Source organism: Periophthalmus magnuspinnatus, chromosome 21 (genome assembly GCF_009829125.3).
Source record: "Periophthalmus magnuspinnatus isolate fPerMag1 chromosome 21, fPerMag1.2.pri, whole genome shotgun sequence".
NCBI classification, from domain to species: Eukaryota; Metazoa; Chordata; class Actinopteri; order Gobiiformes; family Gobiidae; genus Periophthalmus; species Periophthalmus magnuspinnatus.
Window position 1 is genome coordinate 235,001 of NC_047146.1, and position 17,301 is coordinate 252,301.

The 17,301-nt window shown below is 48.8% G+C and overlaps 1 protein-coding gene across 1 annotated transcript in view; it reads right to left on the reverse strand.

Annotated features, from left to right (window-relative positions):
- The window catches only part of LOC117389397 (titin-like), a 275,399-nt gene that overhangs the window by 148,741 nt on the left and 109,357 nt on the right, over positions 1 to 17,301 (reverse strand). Inside the window, exons 91-106 of the mRNA XM_055230696.1 lie at positions 16,964 to 17,023; positions 16,362 to 16,397; positions 12,640 to 15,546; positions 11,418 to 11,468; positions 10,434 to 10,582; positions 9,902 to 10,145; positions 9,286 to 9,564; positions 8,854 to 9,123; positions 8,488 to 8,627; positions 7,709 to 7,835; positions 5,594 to 5,860; positions 4,890 to 5,156; positions 2,843 to 3,106; positions 1,690 to 1,829; positions 1,129 to 1,255; positions 78 to 344 (exon numbers count right to left, since the gene is read on the reverse strand). Of these exons, the coding sequence (XP_055086671.1) occupies positions 78 to 344; positions 1,129 to 1,255; positions 1,690 to 1,829; positions 2,843 to 3,106; positions 4,890 to 5,156; positions 5,594 to 5,860; positions 7,709 to 7,835; positions 8,488 to 8,627; positions 8,854 to 9,123; positions 9,286 to 9,564; positions 9,902 to 10,145; positions 10,434 to 10,582; positions 11,418 to 11,468; positions 12,640 to 15,546; positions 16,362 to 16,397; positions 16,964 to 17,023 (5,595 nt within the window). The remainder of the gene's footprint in view (positions 1 to 77; positions 345 to 1,128; positions 1,256 to 1,689; positions 1,830 to 2,842; positions 3,107 to 4,889; positions 5,157 to 5,593; positions 5,861 to 7,708; positions 7,836 to 8,487; positions 8,628 to 8,853; positions 9,124 to 9,285; positions 9,565 to 9,901; positions 10,146 to 10,433; positions 10,583 to 11,417; positions 11,469 to 12,639; positions 15,547 to 16,361; positions 16,398 to 16,963; positions 17,024 to 17,301) is intronic.

Sequence of the window (17,301 nt, forward strand, 5' to 3'; positions counted from 1 at the left end):
CAAACACATCTCCAGGTGTGTGTGAGGAGACGTTAGAACACACAGCTTGTGGACTGCAGTTCCACTTTAATCCTCACCCTGTATGATGAGCTTGCCGGACGTCCTCTTGTCCTCGGCCTCAAACATGTACTTGGCCTCGTCCTCGTACGCCGCCGACTTCACTCGGAGCACGAACAGGTTTCCCTCCTGCACAGCCTCAAACTTGTCATCGCTCTGGATCTCGGCGGAACCCTTGAGCCAACGGAACGCCTTCGGAACGCGAGACACCTCCACCTCGAAGCGCGCCTCGTCCTTCTCATACACCTGCACATCGCTCAGGGGGGTGAGGAAGTTTAGAGGGAGCTCTGAAGGGGAGGAGGGAGGAGGAGAGGAGGAGAGGGGGAGGAGGAGAGGAGGAGGAGGAGAGGGAGAGGAGGAGAGGAGGAGGAGGAGAGGAGGAGGAGGAGGAGAGGGAGAGGAGGAGAGGAGGAGGAGGAGAGGAGGAGAGGAGGAGATGAGGAGGAGGAGAGGAGGAGGAGGAGAAGAGGAGAGGGAGAGGAGGAGGAGGAGAGGAGGAGAGGGAGAGGAGGAGGAGAGGGGGAGGGGAGGGAGAGGAGGAGGAGGAGAGGGAGAGGAGGAGAGGGAGAGGAGGAGAGGGAGAGGAGGAGAGGAGGAGAGGGGGAGGAGGAGAGGAGGAGGAGAGGAGGAGAGGAGGAGGAGGAGAGGAGGAGGAGAGGAGGAGAGGGAGAGGAGGAGAGGAGGAGAGGAGGAGGAGGAGAGGGAGAGGAGGAGGAGGAGAGGGGGAGGAGGAGAGGGAGAGGAGGAGGAGGAGGAGGAGGAGAGGGAGAGGAGGAGGAGGAGAGGGAGAGGAGGAGGAGAGGGAGAGGAGGAGAGAGACACAAAGGGTCAGAGGAGTGGGGCAGTTGGCTCAGTGGTTGAGCTTTCACCCTCAAACCCAAAGATTGTGGGTTAAACTCTGTAAAGGTTGAGATGGAAAATCACCAGAACTGGGACAAAAGTCATTTTATTATGTTAATTTACTCACGTAAAGTCTCACCTTTGACCTTAAGGCTGGGGTTAGTGTTAGGGTTGTGTAGTCTCACCTTTGACCTTAAGGCTGGGGTTAGTGTTAGGGTTGTGTAGTCTCACCTTTGACCTTGAGGTTGGCGGTGCACTTGGCGTTGGCGGCGCTGAAGGACACCTCTCCGGTCATGGGCACTCTGCAGTTGTACAGGATCAGAGTGTGTTTGGCCCCCTCCTCGATAATGTCCACATCCTGTAGGGGGCGACACAGAGGGGTCAAAACAAAATCACCCTGCAGAGGCCAATATGGTCCACTACAGCTCCAGTCTGGTCCCAGTCTGGTCTCAGTCTGGTCTCTGGTCTCGGTCTTGTCTCTGGTCTCAGTCTGGTCTCCGTCTGTTCTCAGGTCTCGGTCTGGTCTCGGTCTGGTCTCAGGTCTCGGTCTGGTCTCAGGTCTCGGTCTGGTCTCGGTCTGGTCTCAGGTCTCGGTCTGGTCTCAGGTCTCGGTCTGGTCTCAGGTCTCGGTCTGGTCTCGGTCTGGTCTCGGTCTTGTCTCAGGTCTCAGTCTGCTCTCTAGTCTGGTTTTGGACCGGTCTTTGGTCTGGTCTCGGTCTGGTCTCAGGTCTCGGTCTGGTCTCAGGTCTCGGTCTGGTCTCAGGTCTCGGTCTGGTCTCGGTCTGGACTCACGGAGGAGGGGCTGAGGACATCTCCGTTGAGTTTCCACTGTCCGTGAACGTCGTCGGCTGAAATCTCCACCTCAAAACGAGCCGTTTCTCCATCGAACAGCTCCACCCCATAGATCGGACGCACCACCTTAATGTCCCGAGCTGCAAGAGAACCGGGTCAGGACAGGGTCAGAACCGGGACTAAACCAGGTCTGCATCAGGACTAAGCCAGGACTAGAACATGGATTAAACCAGGACTAAACCGGGACTGAACCAGGACTGAACCAGGACTGAACCAGGACTGAACCAGGACTAAATGAGGACTAGAAGGACTAAAGCAGGAACAAACCAAGTCTAAACCCAGTCAGAATCCCGTCTAAGCCCGTTCAAAGCCCGGTCTTAACCTGGTCTTAACCTGGTCTAAACCCGTTCTAAACCCCGTCTAAACCCCGTCTAAACCCGTTCTAAACCCGGTCTAAACCCGGTCTAAACCCCGTCTAAACCCGGTCTAAACCCGGTCTAAACCCGGTCTAAACCCCGTCAAAACCCGTTCTAAACCCCGTCTAAACCCCGTCTAAACCCCGTCTAAACCCGTTCTAAACCCGGTCTAAACCCCGTCTAAACCCCGTCAAAACCCGTTCTAAACCCGTTCTAAACCCGTTCTAAACGCGGTCTAAACCCCGTCTAAACCCCGTCTAAACCCGGTGTTAACCCGGTCTAAACCCGGTGTAAACCCGGTCTAAACCCGGTCTAAACCCAGTCTAAACCCGGTCTAAACCCGGTCTAAACCCCGTCTAAACCCCATCTAAACCCGTTCTAAACCCGGTCTAAACCCCGTCTAAACCCCGTCTAAACCCCGTCTAAACCCGTTCTAAACCCGGTCTAAACCCGGTCTAAACCCCGTCAAAACCCGTTCTAAACCCGTTCTAAACGCGGTCTAAACCCGGTCTAAACCCCGTCTAAACCCGGTGTAAACCCGGTGTAAACCCGGTCTAAACCCGGTGTAAACCCGGTGTAAACCCGGTGTAAACCCGGTCTAAACCCGGTCTAAACCCAGTCTAAACCCGGTCTAAACCCCGTCTAAACCCCATCTAAACCCGTTCTAAACCCGTTCTAAACCCGGTCTAAACCCCGTCTAAACCCCGTCTAAACCCCGTCTAAACCCGGTCTCGTACCCTCCACGGTGAGCTTGGCTTTGGTCTGGTCGGTTCCACAGTCGCAGCAGTACTGTCCTTGGTCTTGGATCTCCACCTTCTTGAGGACCAGGGTTCTTCGGGTTCCTTCGCTCTTCAGGACCAGGGTCTTGGACTGGGTCAGCTCCACCTGGTCTCTGTACCACACCACCGGCACATCCTTACTGACCTCACACTGCAGCTCCACCTCATCCTTCTCCACCGCCGTGAAGTCCGACAGTTTAGTGATGAAGACGGCGTCTCCCTCTGCCACGGGGAGACAGAGAGTCAGAGGAGAAGGAGGAGAGGAGATAAGGAGAAGGAGGAGAGAGGACAAAGAGAGAAGAGGAGAGATGAGAGGAAAGAGGAAGGGAGAGGGGAGAGAGGGAGTCAGAGGAGGAGAGAGGAAGAGAAAGAAGGAGGAGCTTCCTGTTTACAAGCGAGGCCACTTTCTGTATCAGAGCTGGATCTGACCAGGACTTTCAAGCCCAGATTTAACCAGGTCTAGACCAGGTCTAGACCAGGTCTAAACCAGGTCTAAACCAGGACTAAACCAGGACTAAACCAGGTCTAAACCAGGTCTAAACCAGGTCTAAACCAGGTCTAAACCAGGTCTAAACCAGGACTAAACCAGGTCTAGACCAGAGCCTGTACAACAGTGAGCCTCGTGAGAAACAGTAGATCTTCATATAATAAAACAAATGGACAAAATGAACAAATGAGGATGACACATGAGGAGCATCAGATGAAGCAGTGAGTGTGAAGCTTTGGTCTGACATATTACAGACACAGGGATGGACTGAGATGATCTGAGGTGATCTGAGATGATCTGAGATGTTCTGAGGTGGTCAGAGATGATCTGAGATGTTCTGAGGTGGTCAGAGATGGTCTGAGATGTTCTGAGATGGTTTGAGATGTTCTGAAAAGTTCTGAGATGGTGTGAGGTGTTATATAGACACATTGATGGTTTCATTGTTGAAATTTATACAGTTACGATGGTTTCACAGAGATGAGAAGGTAAGATGTTAGTAAAGACGCGCTGCAGCGTTCACACTGAATCCAACTGACACCATTTTGAGACTGGAGCCAATTTCTCACTAATAACTGAAATAATACAATTTAAAATAATAATTCTCCCTGGGTTTCAGCGTGATGGAGGAGTAGCCCCATTACCGTGGCACGTAACAATTCAAATCCACATTTTCTATCTTAAATGATCCCAAAATGTCACCTCTAAACAGGAAGTTGAAATAAAAGCAGATCTGAGTGTGAACGCTGCTTCAGACTGTGGAGATGAGGAAGAGGAGTGATGAAGATTGAGGATTCAGTGCAGTTTGATGAAGTTTATGGAGGAGTCTGAAGTTAGAGGAGCTCAAACGGAGAAGATCTGATGAGGAACTAAGATGGACGATGTGACAGAGAAGATGTCAGAGGAAACAAAGATAGTGGACTTAAAGCCTTATGGAGGTTTATGGAGATGAGTGACGGAGGAACAGAGAGGTCTGAAGACAGAGATGGTGGAGTTTTGTTGTTTTAAAAGATGAATGAACTTTTGGATGGAGCAGAGGTTTGGGTGGAGCTTTAGATGTTGCCGTGGTGATGAGACAAAGATGACGGACATTAAGATTTGAAGGTGGAACAGAAAAATGGTTCTACAGATACTTTGAGGTTGAGGTTGAGGTTTAGATGGAGCTAAGGTGATGAGATGGTAGAAGATGGAGCTTTAGATGTTGCCGTGGTGATGAGACAAAGATGATGGACATTAAGATGGGAGGATTTGAAGGTGGAACAGAAAAATGGTTCTACAGATACTTTGAGGTTGAGGTTTAGATGGAGCTGAACTGTTGCTAAGGTGATGAGATGGTAGAAGATGGAGCTTTGGATGTTGCCGTGGTGATGAAACAAAGAGGACGGACTTCAGTGGTTTTATAGCTGAATGGGGCGGACATTTGGATGGAGATGGAGCCGTTTCTATGGTGATGAGACAAACACGGTGGCCTCTCTGCGGCACGTGCACCCCCCCCCCCCTCTCCTCCAGGGGGCGCGTTACCTATGACGCTGAGCTGGCCGAAGCAGCTGATGCCCCTCGCCTCCGCCTTGATCTGACACGTATCATCCATGCTGAGGCTGCGCAGCTCCAGCGTGTGGCGACGTCCCTCCACGCGTGTGACCACAGACCGGCTGACGTGAACTTTGACCTCGTTACGGTACCAGACGACCGGCACGTCCTCGTGACTCAGCTCCAGCTCAAACATGGCCGTCTGCCCCTCCTTCATGATGAGGTCATGGAGTGGATGTGTGAAGGCGAGACGCATGCCTAGAATACGTCATATATATGAGTACTACGTAGTAGTAGTACTACTACTACTGCTACTACTACTACTGCTGCTGCCCGTCCTTTAGAGTCAGGTCTTACAGTTTATACTATTGCTGAGTAAACTGCACTCATTTAACTTCTGTATAATTAAAACTACTACAACAATACTCTTCTCTCTTCCTCCCTCATTTTCTCTCTCCCTCCGTCATTCTCCTCTCCATCTCACTCTCTTCTCCCTCCTTCTTCTTTTATTCTCCTCTTTCACGCTCTATCCTCCCTCCTTCTTCTCTCTCTCTCTCCTCTCTTTCTCTCTCTCTCCTCCCTCTCTCTCTCCTCCCTCCTTCTTCTCTCTCTCTCTCCTCCCTCCCTCTCTCTCTCCTCCCTCTCTCTCTCCTCCCTCCTTCTTCTCTCTCTCTCTGTCCTTCCTTCTCTCTCACCTTCCACCTTCAGTTCGGCGGTGCTCTTGATGTCCTGCACCTCCACCGTGTATTGTGCCTCGTCTTCAAACTGACAGTTGTTGATGACGAGGAGGTGCTTGTTGCCGTTGGCGATGATTTCGTGTTTGGGGCTTTGAGTGATGACGTCGATGCCTCTGAACCACATCACCTTGGGCACCTCTCGTGTCACCGTGCACTCAAACTTCGCCTGTTTATTTTCAGGCACCGATACGTCCTTCAACCGCTCCACGAAGGCCAGGGCGATCTCTGGAGCGACAGCAGACCACAACCGAGATTTAACCCAGATTTAACCCAGATTTAACCCAGATTTAACCCAGACTTTTAGCCAGAGGATTTTGGATGATTCCAGGGGTAGAGACGGAGTTTATGAAGGACAGAAGAGATTTAAATGTTTTTAAGAGGAGCAGGTTTGTACTCACCTGAGTCCAGAGACAGATCTGAGCTGATTCAGAAAAAAAGACTTTGAGCACAACTTTACATTCATCAGAAAACAGTGATGGTTTGTGTGTACATTTGGGTGGAGGAGGTTTGGGTGTTAGAGGTTTGGGTGTTGGAGGTGTTTGGGTGTTGGAGGTTTGGGTGTTGGAGGTGTTTGGGTGGAGGAGGTGTTTGGGTGTTGGAGGTTTGGGTGTTGGAGGTGTTTGGGTGTTGGAGGTTTGGGTGTTGGAGGTGTTTGGGTGTTGGAGGTTTGGGTGTTGGAGGTGTTTGGGTGTTGGAGGTGTTTGGGTGTTGGAGGTTTGGGTGTTGGAGGTGTTTGGGTGTTGGAGGTGTTTGGTTGTTGGAGGTTTGGGTGTTGGAGGTTTGGGTGTTGGAGGTGTTTGGGTGTTGGAGGTTTGGGTGTTGGAGGTGCTTGGGTGTTGGGGGTGTTTGGGTGTTGGAGGTTTGGGTGTTGGAGGTGTTTGGGTGTTGGAGGTTTGGGTGTTGGAGGTGTTTGGTTGTTGGAGGTGTTTGGGTGTTGGAGGTTTGGGTGTTGGAGGTGTTTGGGTGTTGGAGGTTTGGGTGTTGGAGGTTTGGGTGTTGGAGGTGTTTGGGTGTTGGAGGTTTGGGTGTTGGAGGTGCTTGGGTGTTGGGGGTTTGAATGTTGGAGGTGTTTGGGTGTTGGAGGTTTGGGTGTTGGAGGTGTTTGGGTGTTGGAGGTTTGGGTGTTGGAGGTGTTTGGGTGTTGGAGGTTTGGGTGTTGGAGGTGTTTGGGTGTTGGAGGTTTGGGTGTTGGAGGTGTTTGGGTGTTGGAGGTGTTTGGGTGTTGGAGGTTTGGGTGTTGGAGGTGTTTGGGTGTTGGAGGTGTTTGGTTGTTGGAGGTGTTTGGGTGTTGGAGGTTTGGGTGTTGGAGGTTTGGGTGTTGGAGGTGTTTGGGTGTTGGAGGTTTGGGTGTTGGAGGTTTGGGTGTTGGAGGTGTTTGGGTGTTGGAGGTTTGGGTTTTGGAGGTGCTTGGGTGTTGGGGGTTTGAATGTTGGAGGTGTTTGGGTGGAGGAGGTGTTTGGGTGTTGGAGGTATTTGGGTGGAGGAGGTGTTTGGGTGTTGGAGGTGTTTGGGTGGAGGAGGTGTTTGGGTGTTGGAGGTGTTTGGGTGGAGGAGGTGTTTGGGTGGAGGAGGTTTAGGTGGAGGAGCTTTGGTCTATAGATTTGGTGAACAGCTAAACCATGTCTACAACATTTTAAATATTGTTTTGATGAATTCTTCAACGTGACGTCTTGAAGGAGACGTTTGGTCTAAAGTGAAACAGCAGAAGTTAAAGAGGATTGAGGAGTTTAGACATTCACCAAACGCTGCTCCTCATGTTGGATTGTGTAGTTGTGTCCTTGGGCAGCACACTTCCATCTGTCTGTGTGGGTGTGTGTAAAGAGGGTGTAGCTGAGGCGTACCACCCCCAGGAGAGACAGACGAGGGTTAGACCTGTGGGATGTGTGCTTTTGTTCTGAGTCAGAATCGTGACATTGTCCTTTTGTGGCTGTAGATAAATAACAGAGGGAACTACATGGACCTTGATCCTTCGCTCCATTTCCCTCCTCATGGTGGACCTAAGGTCAGGCTTAGACCTTTGATGTTGGACAGGTGTACCTGAGACGGTTAGGGTTAGGTATTTTTGTTCAGTACCTTTGACATTGAGCATGGCTGAAGTGTTGGCGTTCAGAGCCTGGTAGGAGACCTCTCCGGCCTGATCCAGTTGAACATTCTTCAGTGTCAGGAATCTCTTCTTTCCCTCCATTTTAATGTCCACGGTCTGAAGAGGAGCAGAGGTGAGACCTTAGGGTGAAGGTTAGACCTTAGGGTGAAGGTTAGACCTTAGGGTGAGGGTTAGACCTTAGGGTGAAGGTTAGACCTTAGGGTGAAGGTTAGACCTTAGGGTGAAGGTTAGACCTTAGGATGAGGGTTAGACCTTAGGATGACGGTTAGACCTTAGGGTGAAGATTAGACCTTAGGGTGAGGATTAGACCTTAGGGTGAGGGGCAGACCTTCGGTTGAGGGGCAGACTTTAGGGTGAGGGTTAGACCTTAGGATGAGGGATAGACCTTAGGGTGAAGGGTAGACCTTAGGGTGAGGATTAGACCTTAGGATGAGGGTTAGACCTTAGGATGAGGGTTAGACCTTAGGGTGAAGATTAGACCTTAGGGTGAGGATTAGACCTTAGGGTGAGGATTAGACCTTAGGGTGAGGGGCAGACCTTCGGTTGAGGGGCAGACATTAGGGTGAGGGTTAGACCTTCGGTTGAGGGGCAGACCTTAGGGTGAGGGTTAGACCTTAGGATGAAGGATAGACCTTCGGTTGAGGGGCAGACCTTAGGGTGAGGGTTAGTAGGGTTTGACCTATTATGTTTAGATGTTTGATAAGCAGTAGGCTCATGTTTAGATGTTGGAATACCCTCTGGGACTTACTGGGGATCGCGTCAGTGCCTGTCCTCTCAGCTTCCACTCTCCAGCCACATCCTCCTCAGAGATCTCTGTATCAAAGTGGGCCTCCTCCTTCTCCATCACCTCCACGTTCTCAAGGGGCTTCAGGATCTCCGCCTCACGCTCTGAAAAGAGGAACACGAGACACGTCAGGGACACGCCGCCAGGGACACGCCGCCAGCAACATTCCACTAGCAAGGCGCCACCAGCAACACACCAGGAACACGCCAGGAACACACACGGTCTGGGTCTCTGGTCTAGTCTCAGTCTACTGTGTCTGATCTGGTTTTTGGTCTGGTCTTCAGTCCGGTCTCTGGTCTGGTCTTTAGTCTCAGGGCTGTAGACTCTTACCTCCCAGGGTGAGCTTGGCGCTGTACCTGCGGTCCTCCACCTCCAGGCTGTAGTCGGACACATCAGCGGGCTGACAGTTGTTGATGGTCAGTTTGACGTTGGGGCCGTCCTTCTCGATGTTGATTTTGTCTGAGGGCTGCAGCTCCGTGTCTCCCTTCATCCACTTCCAGTTGGGGGTGTCTTTGAAGAGCTCTCCCCTGAACGTGGCACTGGCCTTGGGCTTTACGTGCTGGTCCCTCAGGGGCTTCACCAACCAATCCTTAATGATCTCTGAGGAACAGAGGAGAAAGAACAGTTAGACCTACACACTGAGGAAAGAGTACTAACTACATGGAGTATCTCTGAGGAGCAGAGGAGAGACGAGTAGACCTACAGGAATACTGTCCAAAGTGCTAACCACTCCACCACTGCTAAGCCCTCCCCCTCACTCACCAATGACCTTGACGTTGGTGGAGGTGACCACATCCTCTTGTCCGTCCACGGAGCAGGTGTATAGCCCCGCCTCCTCATCCGTGGCGTTCTGGATGGTGATGGCGTGCTGCATTCCGATCACATTGATGGCGATCTTTCCCGCCTTGTTCTTGATGGGGGTGCCGTTGCGTTTCCAGGTGACGTCGCGCTCTTTGTTGAGTTCACAGGTCAAGTACATGGGCTGACCTTTCATACAGGAAGTCTCTGGCTCCAGCTCCTTATACCACTTTAATGGAAGCTCTGAAAAAGAGAGAGGATTAAACCAGGACTAAACCAGGACTAATCCAGGTCTAAAACAGGACTAAACCAGGACTAAAACAGGATTAAACCAGGTCTAAACCAGAATTAAAACAGGACTAAAACAGGTCTAAACCAGGACTAAAACAGGACTAAACCAGGTCTAAAACAGGATTAAACCAGGACTAAAACAGGTCTAAAACAGGACTAAACCAAGACTAAACCAGGACTCAAACAGGATTAAACCAGGACTAAACCAGGACTAAAGCAGGACTAAAGCAGGACTAAAACAGGACTAAACCAGGACTAAAACAGGTCTAAACCAGGTCTGGCTGCGCACCTTCTACAATGAGCTTGGCAGTGCAGGTGACCTCTTTCCCGGCGTTCCTGGCGACGCAGGTGTACTCTCCGGTGTCGGAAAGTTGTACGTCGATGATGTGAAGTTTTCGGTCTTTTCCGTCTGCGGTGAACTTGTGTTTAGGACCTTCTCTGATGTTTGCGCCGTCCTTCATCCACGACGTGATAGCTGTGGACGGAGATACTTCACACTCAAAGTCTGCAGAGGAACCGATCGACTCAGCCTCCTGGAGGGGGAAAAGAGGAGGAAGAGAGGGGAGAGAAGGAGAGGGGAGAGGGGGGAGAGAGGAGAGAGAGAAGGAGAGGGGAGAGGGGGGAGAGAGAAGAGAGAGAGAAGGAGAGGGGAAAGAAAAAAGGGAGGAGAGAGAAGGGATAAGAGAGGAGTGTAAACAAAACCAGGGGTTAATCAGGTCCAAACCAGGACTAAACCAGGTCTAAACCCAGACTAAACCAGATCTAAATCAGATCTAAACCAGGACTACACCAGGACTGACCCAGGTCTAAACAGGACTAACCTTGAGCACAATGTCTTGAATCTTCTTGGTGAACTTGAGGGGCACGGCCTTGAGTTTGAATCCTCCGAAGGGTTCCTCTGGAGGAGAGGGGCCTTTACCTCCAGGTCTGAGTCCCCGACCGCGGTCTCCTGGGGACGGGGTTTGACGAGCTGTGGGAGAGGCAGGGCATCCGGGTTAGAGGCAGGACTACAGCAGGACTCAACCAGAACTTAGAGCTTGAACCAGGACCAGGTTTACAGTGATTGAAACTAGGTCTAAACTGGACCTAAGCCAGTTCTAAACTAGAACTAAACCAGGTCTGGCTCACTAGCGGGACTAATTCAGGTCTAGCCCAGGACTAAACCAGGTCCAAACTAGGACTGTAAGCCAGGACTGTAAAAGGACTAAACCAGATCTAAAGCAGGTCTAAACACAAGCTAAACTAGGGCCAAACAAGGACTAAAAAAGGACTAAACTTCAACCTAATCCTAGTAGTCCTAGAACTAGTTTTAAAACCAGGACCTAACAGCATCTGGGTCAAGACTTGGACCGGGTCTACAGTGGGTCCGGGCCTGGACCGGGTCTACAGTGGGTCCGGGCCTGGACTGGGTCTATGGTGGATCAGGTGGTTGAGGCACAAAATGGCTGCCATGAGGAAACTTCAAAATGGCGTTCACAATAAACAGGAAATGTGAACAAATCTTTTTATGAGTAAAGAAGATTTAAAGATGGATTTAGTTCAAGGGTTCATGAGAGAACCGAAGAAAGTTAATTTTTATTTAAAACTATTTCAGTGGGTTTGGGTTAGAACAAACAGGTCTACACCAGGACTAGAGAAGGACTAGAGAAGGACTAAAGAAGAACTAAAGAAGAACTAAACCAGGACTAGAGAAGGACTAAAGAAGAACTAAAGAAGAACTAAACCAGGACTACAGACTAAACCAGGGTTAAATGAAGAGATGAGGAGTTATTTAGGATTAAGATGTTTTTTTTTGGAAGCCTCACCACCAAATCCTCTGCCACGTCCTTTGGGAGGCTCATCCGCAGGTTTACCATCTGAAACGAGGGTGAAAACGTTTAAAAAAAGAGGAAAAAACGACAGCAAAAATATGAAATGACGGAGTGAAGGACGGAACAAGACCCAAGATGGAGGATGAACAGGAGACGCTAATGTTTATGAAGATGTTTCAGGATGAAGACAAGATGGTGGACAGATTATGTTGGATTACACAAGATGGAGGACAATCAAAACAGTGTGAAATGAACACGTTTACTATGGACTAAAGATGGGTTTGTTTACAGTTGAGAGACAATGAAGACGTAAGTGCTTTTCTGGTGAAGAAGACAAGATGGAGGAAGATAAACCTTTTGAAATGAGACACAGATTTTTCCTATTGTACAAATAAGACGAAATGAACCAAAAGATGAGTGGAGTTTATGATTCATGGATCATCTGGACAAAGAAGACACAGGTGAAGATAACAGGTGACATTTGGACGTTTTTGATGAAGAAAACAAGATGGCAGACAGTTTAAAATGGAACAAGATGAGCCAAGATGGAGGACCAACAAGACAAGCACAGATCATGAAAACGGAATACGAGGATGGAGATGGAGACATGATGGATACAAGAAGGTGGACAGGGTCTGATGATGACACAAAATGGCAGATTGTGGAGGCAGTTTCTGGTATTTCAATGGTGAACCTAAACATGGAGATCTCTTATGGAGGATGGACAAAGCTGAGAGCAAAGCTGATGATTGATAAGGTTTGGATGGAGAATTTCTTTGTTAAATGAAAATGTGGTTCATTTTAAAGCTGCACATTCAAAAGTTTCAACCTGCTGAGAATGAAATGACCTGTGGAGTTTTACTGGAGAAAATAAAATCTTAAAGATGCTAAAGATGCTGCTTTGTTCTATCGGCAAATCATATTTTAAAACAGTCCAAATACACTTAAATCAAAATAACTGCTGTTTGATTCACTCATAATTAAGATTTTATTTTCTGCAGCGTACAACCATGATGCAGGTGGATGGATTCAGGAAGGTGGAGATGAACCTGATGTATTGATCACATGACAGCGTTTGCGAGCAGGTTTTGGTGGAGAAAGCAGATGGAATGTCTCCATGTCAGAGAAGGAACATTTTGAGCGTTAAAATGAGTTTGTGATGGTGGAGAAGCAGGTGAAATGTTCTGGATGGTTGATGGTTCCATTTCCTGATCACCTCGTTTGGTTCCTACGGGCCCAGGGACCTCTCTGGCTCCATCGGTCTGGGTCCAGTCCTGGTCTGGCACCATCTCCCAGGCCCAGACCTCATCCTGGTCCTGGTCTGGTTCCTGGTCGGGCTCCTCAAACACCTCTTCCTCTGGTTGGGTGGGGACCTTCTCCACCTGGATGCTCCTTGGGGACACCTCCTTCACCAGAGGAAGTGTGCTCTCCTCTCTGGGCTTGGGTGGAGATTTCTTCTTCTCCATCGGTTTAGCCTCAGACGGTTCCTCTTTCTTTGGAGAAGTTCTGAGCTTTGGTGCTGGTTTGGGTTCGGGTTCTGGTTTAGAGGCCGGTTTTGGTTCTGGTTTAGAGGTTGGTTTCGCTTCTGGTTTTGGTTCTGGTTTTGGCTCTACTTTTGTCTCTGGTTTAGGCTCAGGTTTAGGCTCTGGTTTAGAGGCCGGTTTTGGTTCTGGTTTTGGTTCTGGTTTAGAGGCCAGTTTTGGTTCTGATTTTGGCTCTAGTTTTGGTTCTGGTTTTGGTTTGGGTTCTGGTTTGGGCTCTGGTCTGGGTTGTAGCTTGGGGGTTTTATCGGTCTCTGTGGGAGCAGTTTTCTTCTCTGGAGTCTTCTTCAGCTGCACTGGTTTGGCTTCTTCTTTTTCTTTAGGAGACTTTTGCACTGGTGTCTTCTTTAACTGAACTGGTTTAGTCTCAGGCAGTTCCTCTTTCTGTGGTGGAGTCTTGGGTTTTGGTTCTGGTTTAGGCTCTGGTTTTGGTTCTGGCTTTGGGACAGTTGTTTTCTCTGGTTTAGTTTTGGTTGGTTCTTCTATCTTAGGTTCAGGTTTAGGCTCCTTTACTTTTGGCGTTCTAACTCTGTCCATCTCCTCCCTGTCTCTCTCTACCCTCTCCCTCTCTTTCCTCTCTTCCTTCATGGCCACCTCTTCTCCCTCCTCCCTCCCTCTCTCTTTCTCTTTCTCTTGTTTTTGTTTTTCGAATGGTTTCAGTGTCACCACTTCCTGCTCCTCCGGTTTCCTTGGTAACAGTTTGATTTTACGCTTGGTTAAGTCTGGCTCTGGTTCTGGCTCTTTCTCAGTTCTTGGACTCCTTTCCCATTTTCCCCGGTCCTCTTCTTTTGTCTCTGGTTCTGTTTTCTCGTCTACCAGAGCTCTGATCTCCTCCTCTCTTCCTCTCTCCTCTCTCTTCCTCCTCTGGACCGTCAGTATCTCTCTGTCCTCTCGCTCGTGGAGTTTCTTAACAGTCAGTTCTTCATCGTAGACTCTGGTCACTTCGCTCTTTTGGCTGACCACCTCTCTCTCTGGTTCTTTCGGTTTCGACGGCACCTTTTTGAGCATCACTTTCTCCATCTCTGGTTCGGCAGGCTTGGGCGACTTTTGCACTGGTTTAAGTTTTATTTCCTCCTTCGTCTCCTCGTCTTTCAGCAGTTTTGAAATCTTCTTTTTCTCGATTTTTCCCTCTGGCGTTGCTGTCGTATCTTTAGGAGTTTTTTCAGCTCGTTTCCATGGTTCTTTGGATGGTACCTCTTCTTCCTTCACTTGTATCTGCGCCTCCTCGGCCTGCTTTAGCGCCACCGTGTGTTCCTCTGCTGTAAACACACGCTCCATCCGCCCGATGCCCAGGATCTCTCTGTCTTCTCTGTCTCTGAGTTGATGCACAAACATTTCTGTGTCTAAGACTTTGGTGACCGCGGCCGTGACCGTTTCCACCTCCCTCTCTGGTTCTTTTGGTTTAGACGGAACTTTCTTAAGCTCCACTTTTTCAATCTCAAGTTTTGGTGACATTTCTCTCTTTGCTTCATCTTTCCGTGGCTTTAGAACTTTCGGCTTGTCAACAATTTCAGATTTTTCCGGCTGCATTTTGGGAGATTTCTGCACCGGTTTCAGTTTCACGTCCTCCGTCTTCTCCTCCTCCTTTGGTAATTTTGAGATCCTCTTTTTCTGCACCTCTTCTTCTTTAGTTTCTGTCTCTTTTGGAGTTATTTTTACTTGTTTCCACGGTGACGCCTCCTCCTCCTCCGTCACCTCTCTTTGCGGCTCCTCGCCCTGCTCTAGCGCCACCGTGTGTTCCTCTGCTGTAAACACAGGCTCCATTCGCCCGATAGTCAGTATCTCTCTGTCCTCCCTGCCGTGGAGTTTCTTAACAGTCAGTTCTTCGTCGTAGATTCTGGTCACTTCGCTCTTCTGGCTGACCACCTCTTTCTCTGGTTCTTTTGGTTTTGACGGCACGTTTTTGAGCGTCACTTTCTCCATCTCTGGCTCAGCAGGTTTAGGCGACTTTTGCACCGGTTTGAGTTTGATCTCCTCCTTCCTCTCTTCCTCTTTCGGCAGTTTTGATCTCATCATTTTCTTTCTCTCCCCCTCTCCTGTTTTAGTTTCTGTTGTTTTTGGAGTTTTAGTTTTTGGTTTAAGCTCTTTCTCCTCCTCTGGTTTCTGTGCGATACTCCTCTCCTCCTCTGGTTTCTGTGCGATCCACCTGTCCTCCTCTGGTTTCTGTGCAATCTCCCTCTGCTCCTCTGTTTTCTGTGGGATCCTCCTCTCCTCTGGTTTCTGTGCGATCCACCTGTCCTCCTCTGGTTTCTGTGCAATCTCCCTCTGCTCCTCTGGTTTCTGTGGGATCCTCCTCTCCTCTGGTTTCTGTGTGATCCTCCTCTCCTCCTCTTGTCTTTGCACTGGTTTAAGTTTCACCTCCTCTTTTGTCTCCTCCGCTGGTTTGTCATCTCGTCTTTGCACTGGTTTAAGTTTCACCTCCTCTTTTGTCTCTTCCTCTTTTGGAGGTTTTACTCTCCTCCTTCTTTTGGCTCGCTCCTCATCTGTTTCTGCCTCTTTTTCTTTGGGCAGTTGTATTGTTTTACCTGTGTCAAGTCGAGGTTTTGGTTCTAAAGATGGAACTGTGTTTAGAAACAACAGAACTTCAAGAACACACAGAACACACAGAACCAACGCTGACAGTAACACAGGAGGTTTTACTCTAATTACAGTGAGGCAAAAAAGTATTTATTCAGCCATCAACTGTGCAAGTTCTCCCACTTAAAAAGATGAGAGAGGCCTGTAATTTTCATCATAGTTTCACTTCAACTATGAGAGACAGAATGCGGGGAAAGAATCCAGGAAATCACACTGTAGGATTTTTAATGGATTCATTGGTAAATTCCGTAAAATACCTACTGTGAATCATGGGGGTGGAAACATCATGCTTTGGGGCTGTTTTTTCAGCAAAGGGACCAGGACGACTGATCCGTGTAAAGGAAAGAATGAACGGGGCCATGTATCATGAGATTTTGAGTGAAAACCTCCTTCAACAAAGGAGAGGGTTTGTAAGAAACAATTCATGGTCCTGGAGTGGCCCAGTCTCCAGATCTCAACCCCATAGAAAATCTTTGGAGGGAGTTGAAAGTCTGTGTTGTCCAGTGACAGCCCCAAAACATCACTGCTCTAGAGGAGATCTGCAGGAGGAACGGACCAAACTACAGCAACAGTGAAAACCTCTGGAGACAGAAAACGACCTCTGTCAACAAAGGGAATTTAACAAAGTATTGAGACGAACTTTTGTTATTGTCCAAATACTTATTTTACACCATAATTTGGACATAAATTTATTAAAAATCAGTCAATGTGAATCTATGATGAACATGACAGGCCTCTCTCATCTTTTTAAGTGGGAGAATATAAATGCGAAATATAAATGTGAGACAAGTTTGGTTTAAATATGGAGAAAGTGAAATACCTTTGGTTGGTCCAGGAGCAGAGACTGGGCCTTGGTCTGTAAGAGGTGCACACAAGAAGACATCAGGAACAGACGGAGAGAGGGAGAGAGGGAGAGACATCAAGAACAAGAAGACATCAAGAACAGAGAGAAAGAGACGGGGAGAGGGAGAGACATCAAGAACAAGAAGACATCAAGAACAGAGAGAAAGAGACGGAGAGAGGGAGAGACATCAAGAGACAACAGACAGAGGAAGACAAAGAGAAAGAGAGAGAGAGACACGGAGGAGGACAGGAGGAGGATAGAGGAGTCACTGTCAGAACAGGAAGAATTTCACAATCAATCAGACAGGAAGAGCAGATCTTCACATTAAAAGACCCTACAAGGTAAGACCATACACACATGGACCTCACACACGTGTATTTCACATTAAAAGACCATACACACATGGACCTCACACACGTGTATTTCACATTAAAAGACCATACACACATGGACCTCACACACGTGTATTTCACATTAAAAGACCATACACACATGGACCTCACACACGTGTATTTCACATTAAAAGACCATACACTCGTTTGGAGGGTTATGGGGTTGGAGTTTGGGACAGATGGTACCTTCAGGAGGAGAGGCTGATGGAGACACCGCTCCCACGGTCGGTTTGGACTCCACCGCAGCTACAAGAAGACCAGGTTTAGACCATGTTAAGACCGGGTTTAGACCGGGTTTAGACCAGGTTTAGGCCGGGTTTAGGCCGGGTTTAGGCCGGGTTAAGACCGGATTAAGACTGGGTTTAGACCAAGTTTGAACCAGGTTAAGATCAGGTTAAAACCAAGTTTGGACCAAGTTTAGACCTGGTTTAGACCTGGTTTAGACCAGGTTTAAAACAAGTTAAAACCAGGTTTAGACCAGGTTTAGACCAGGTTTTGACCAGGTTTTGACCAGGTAAAGACTG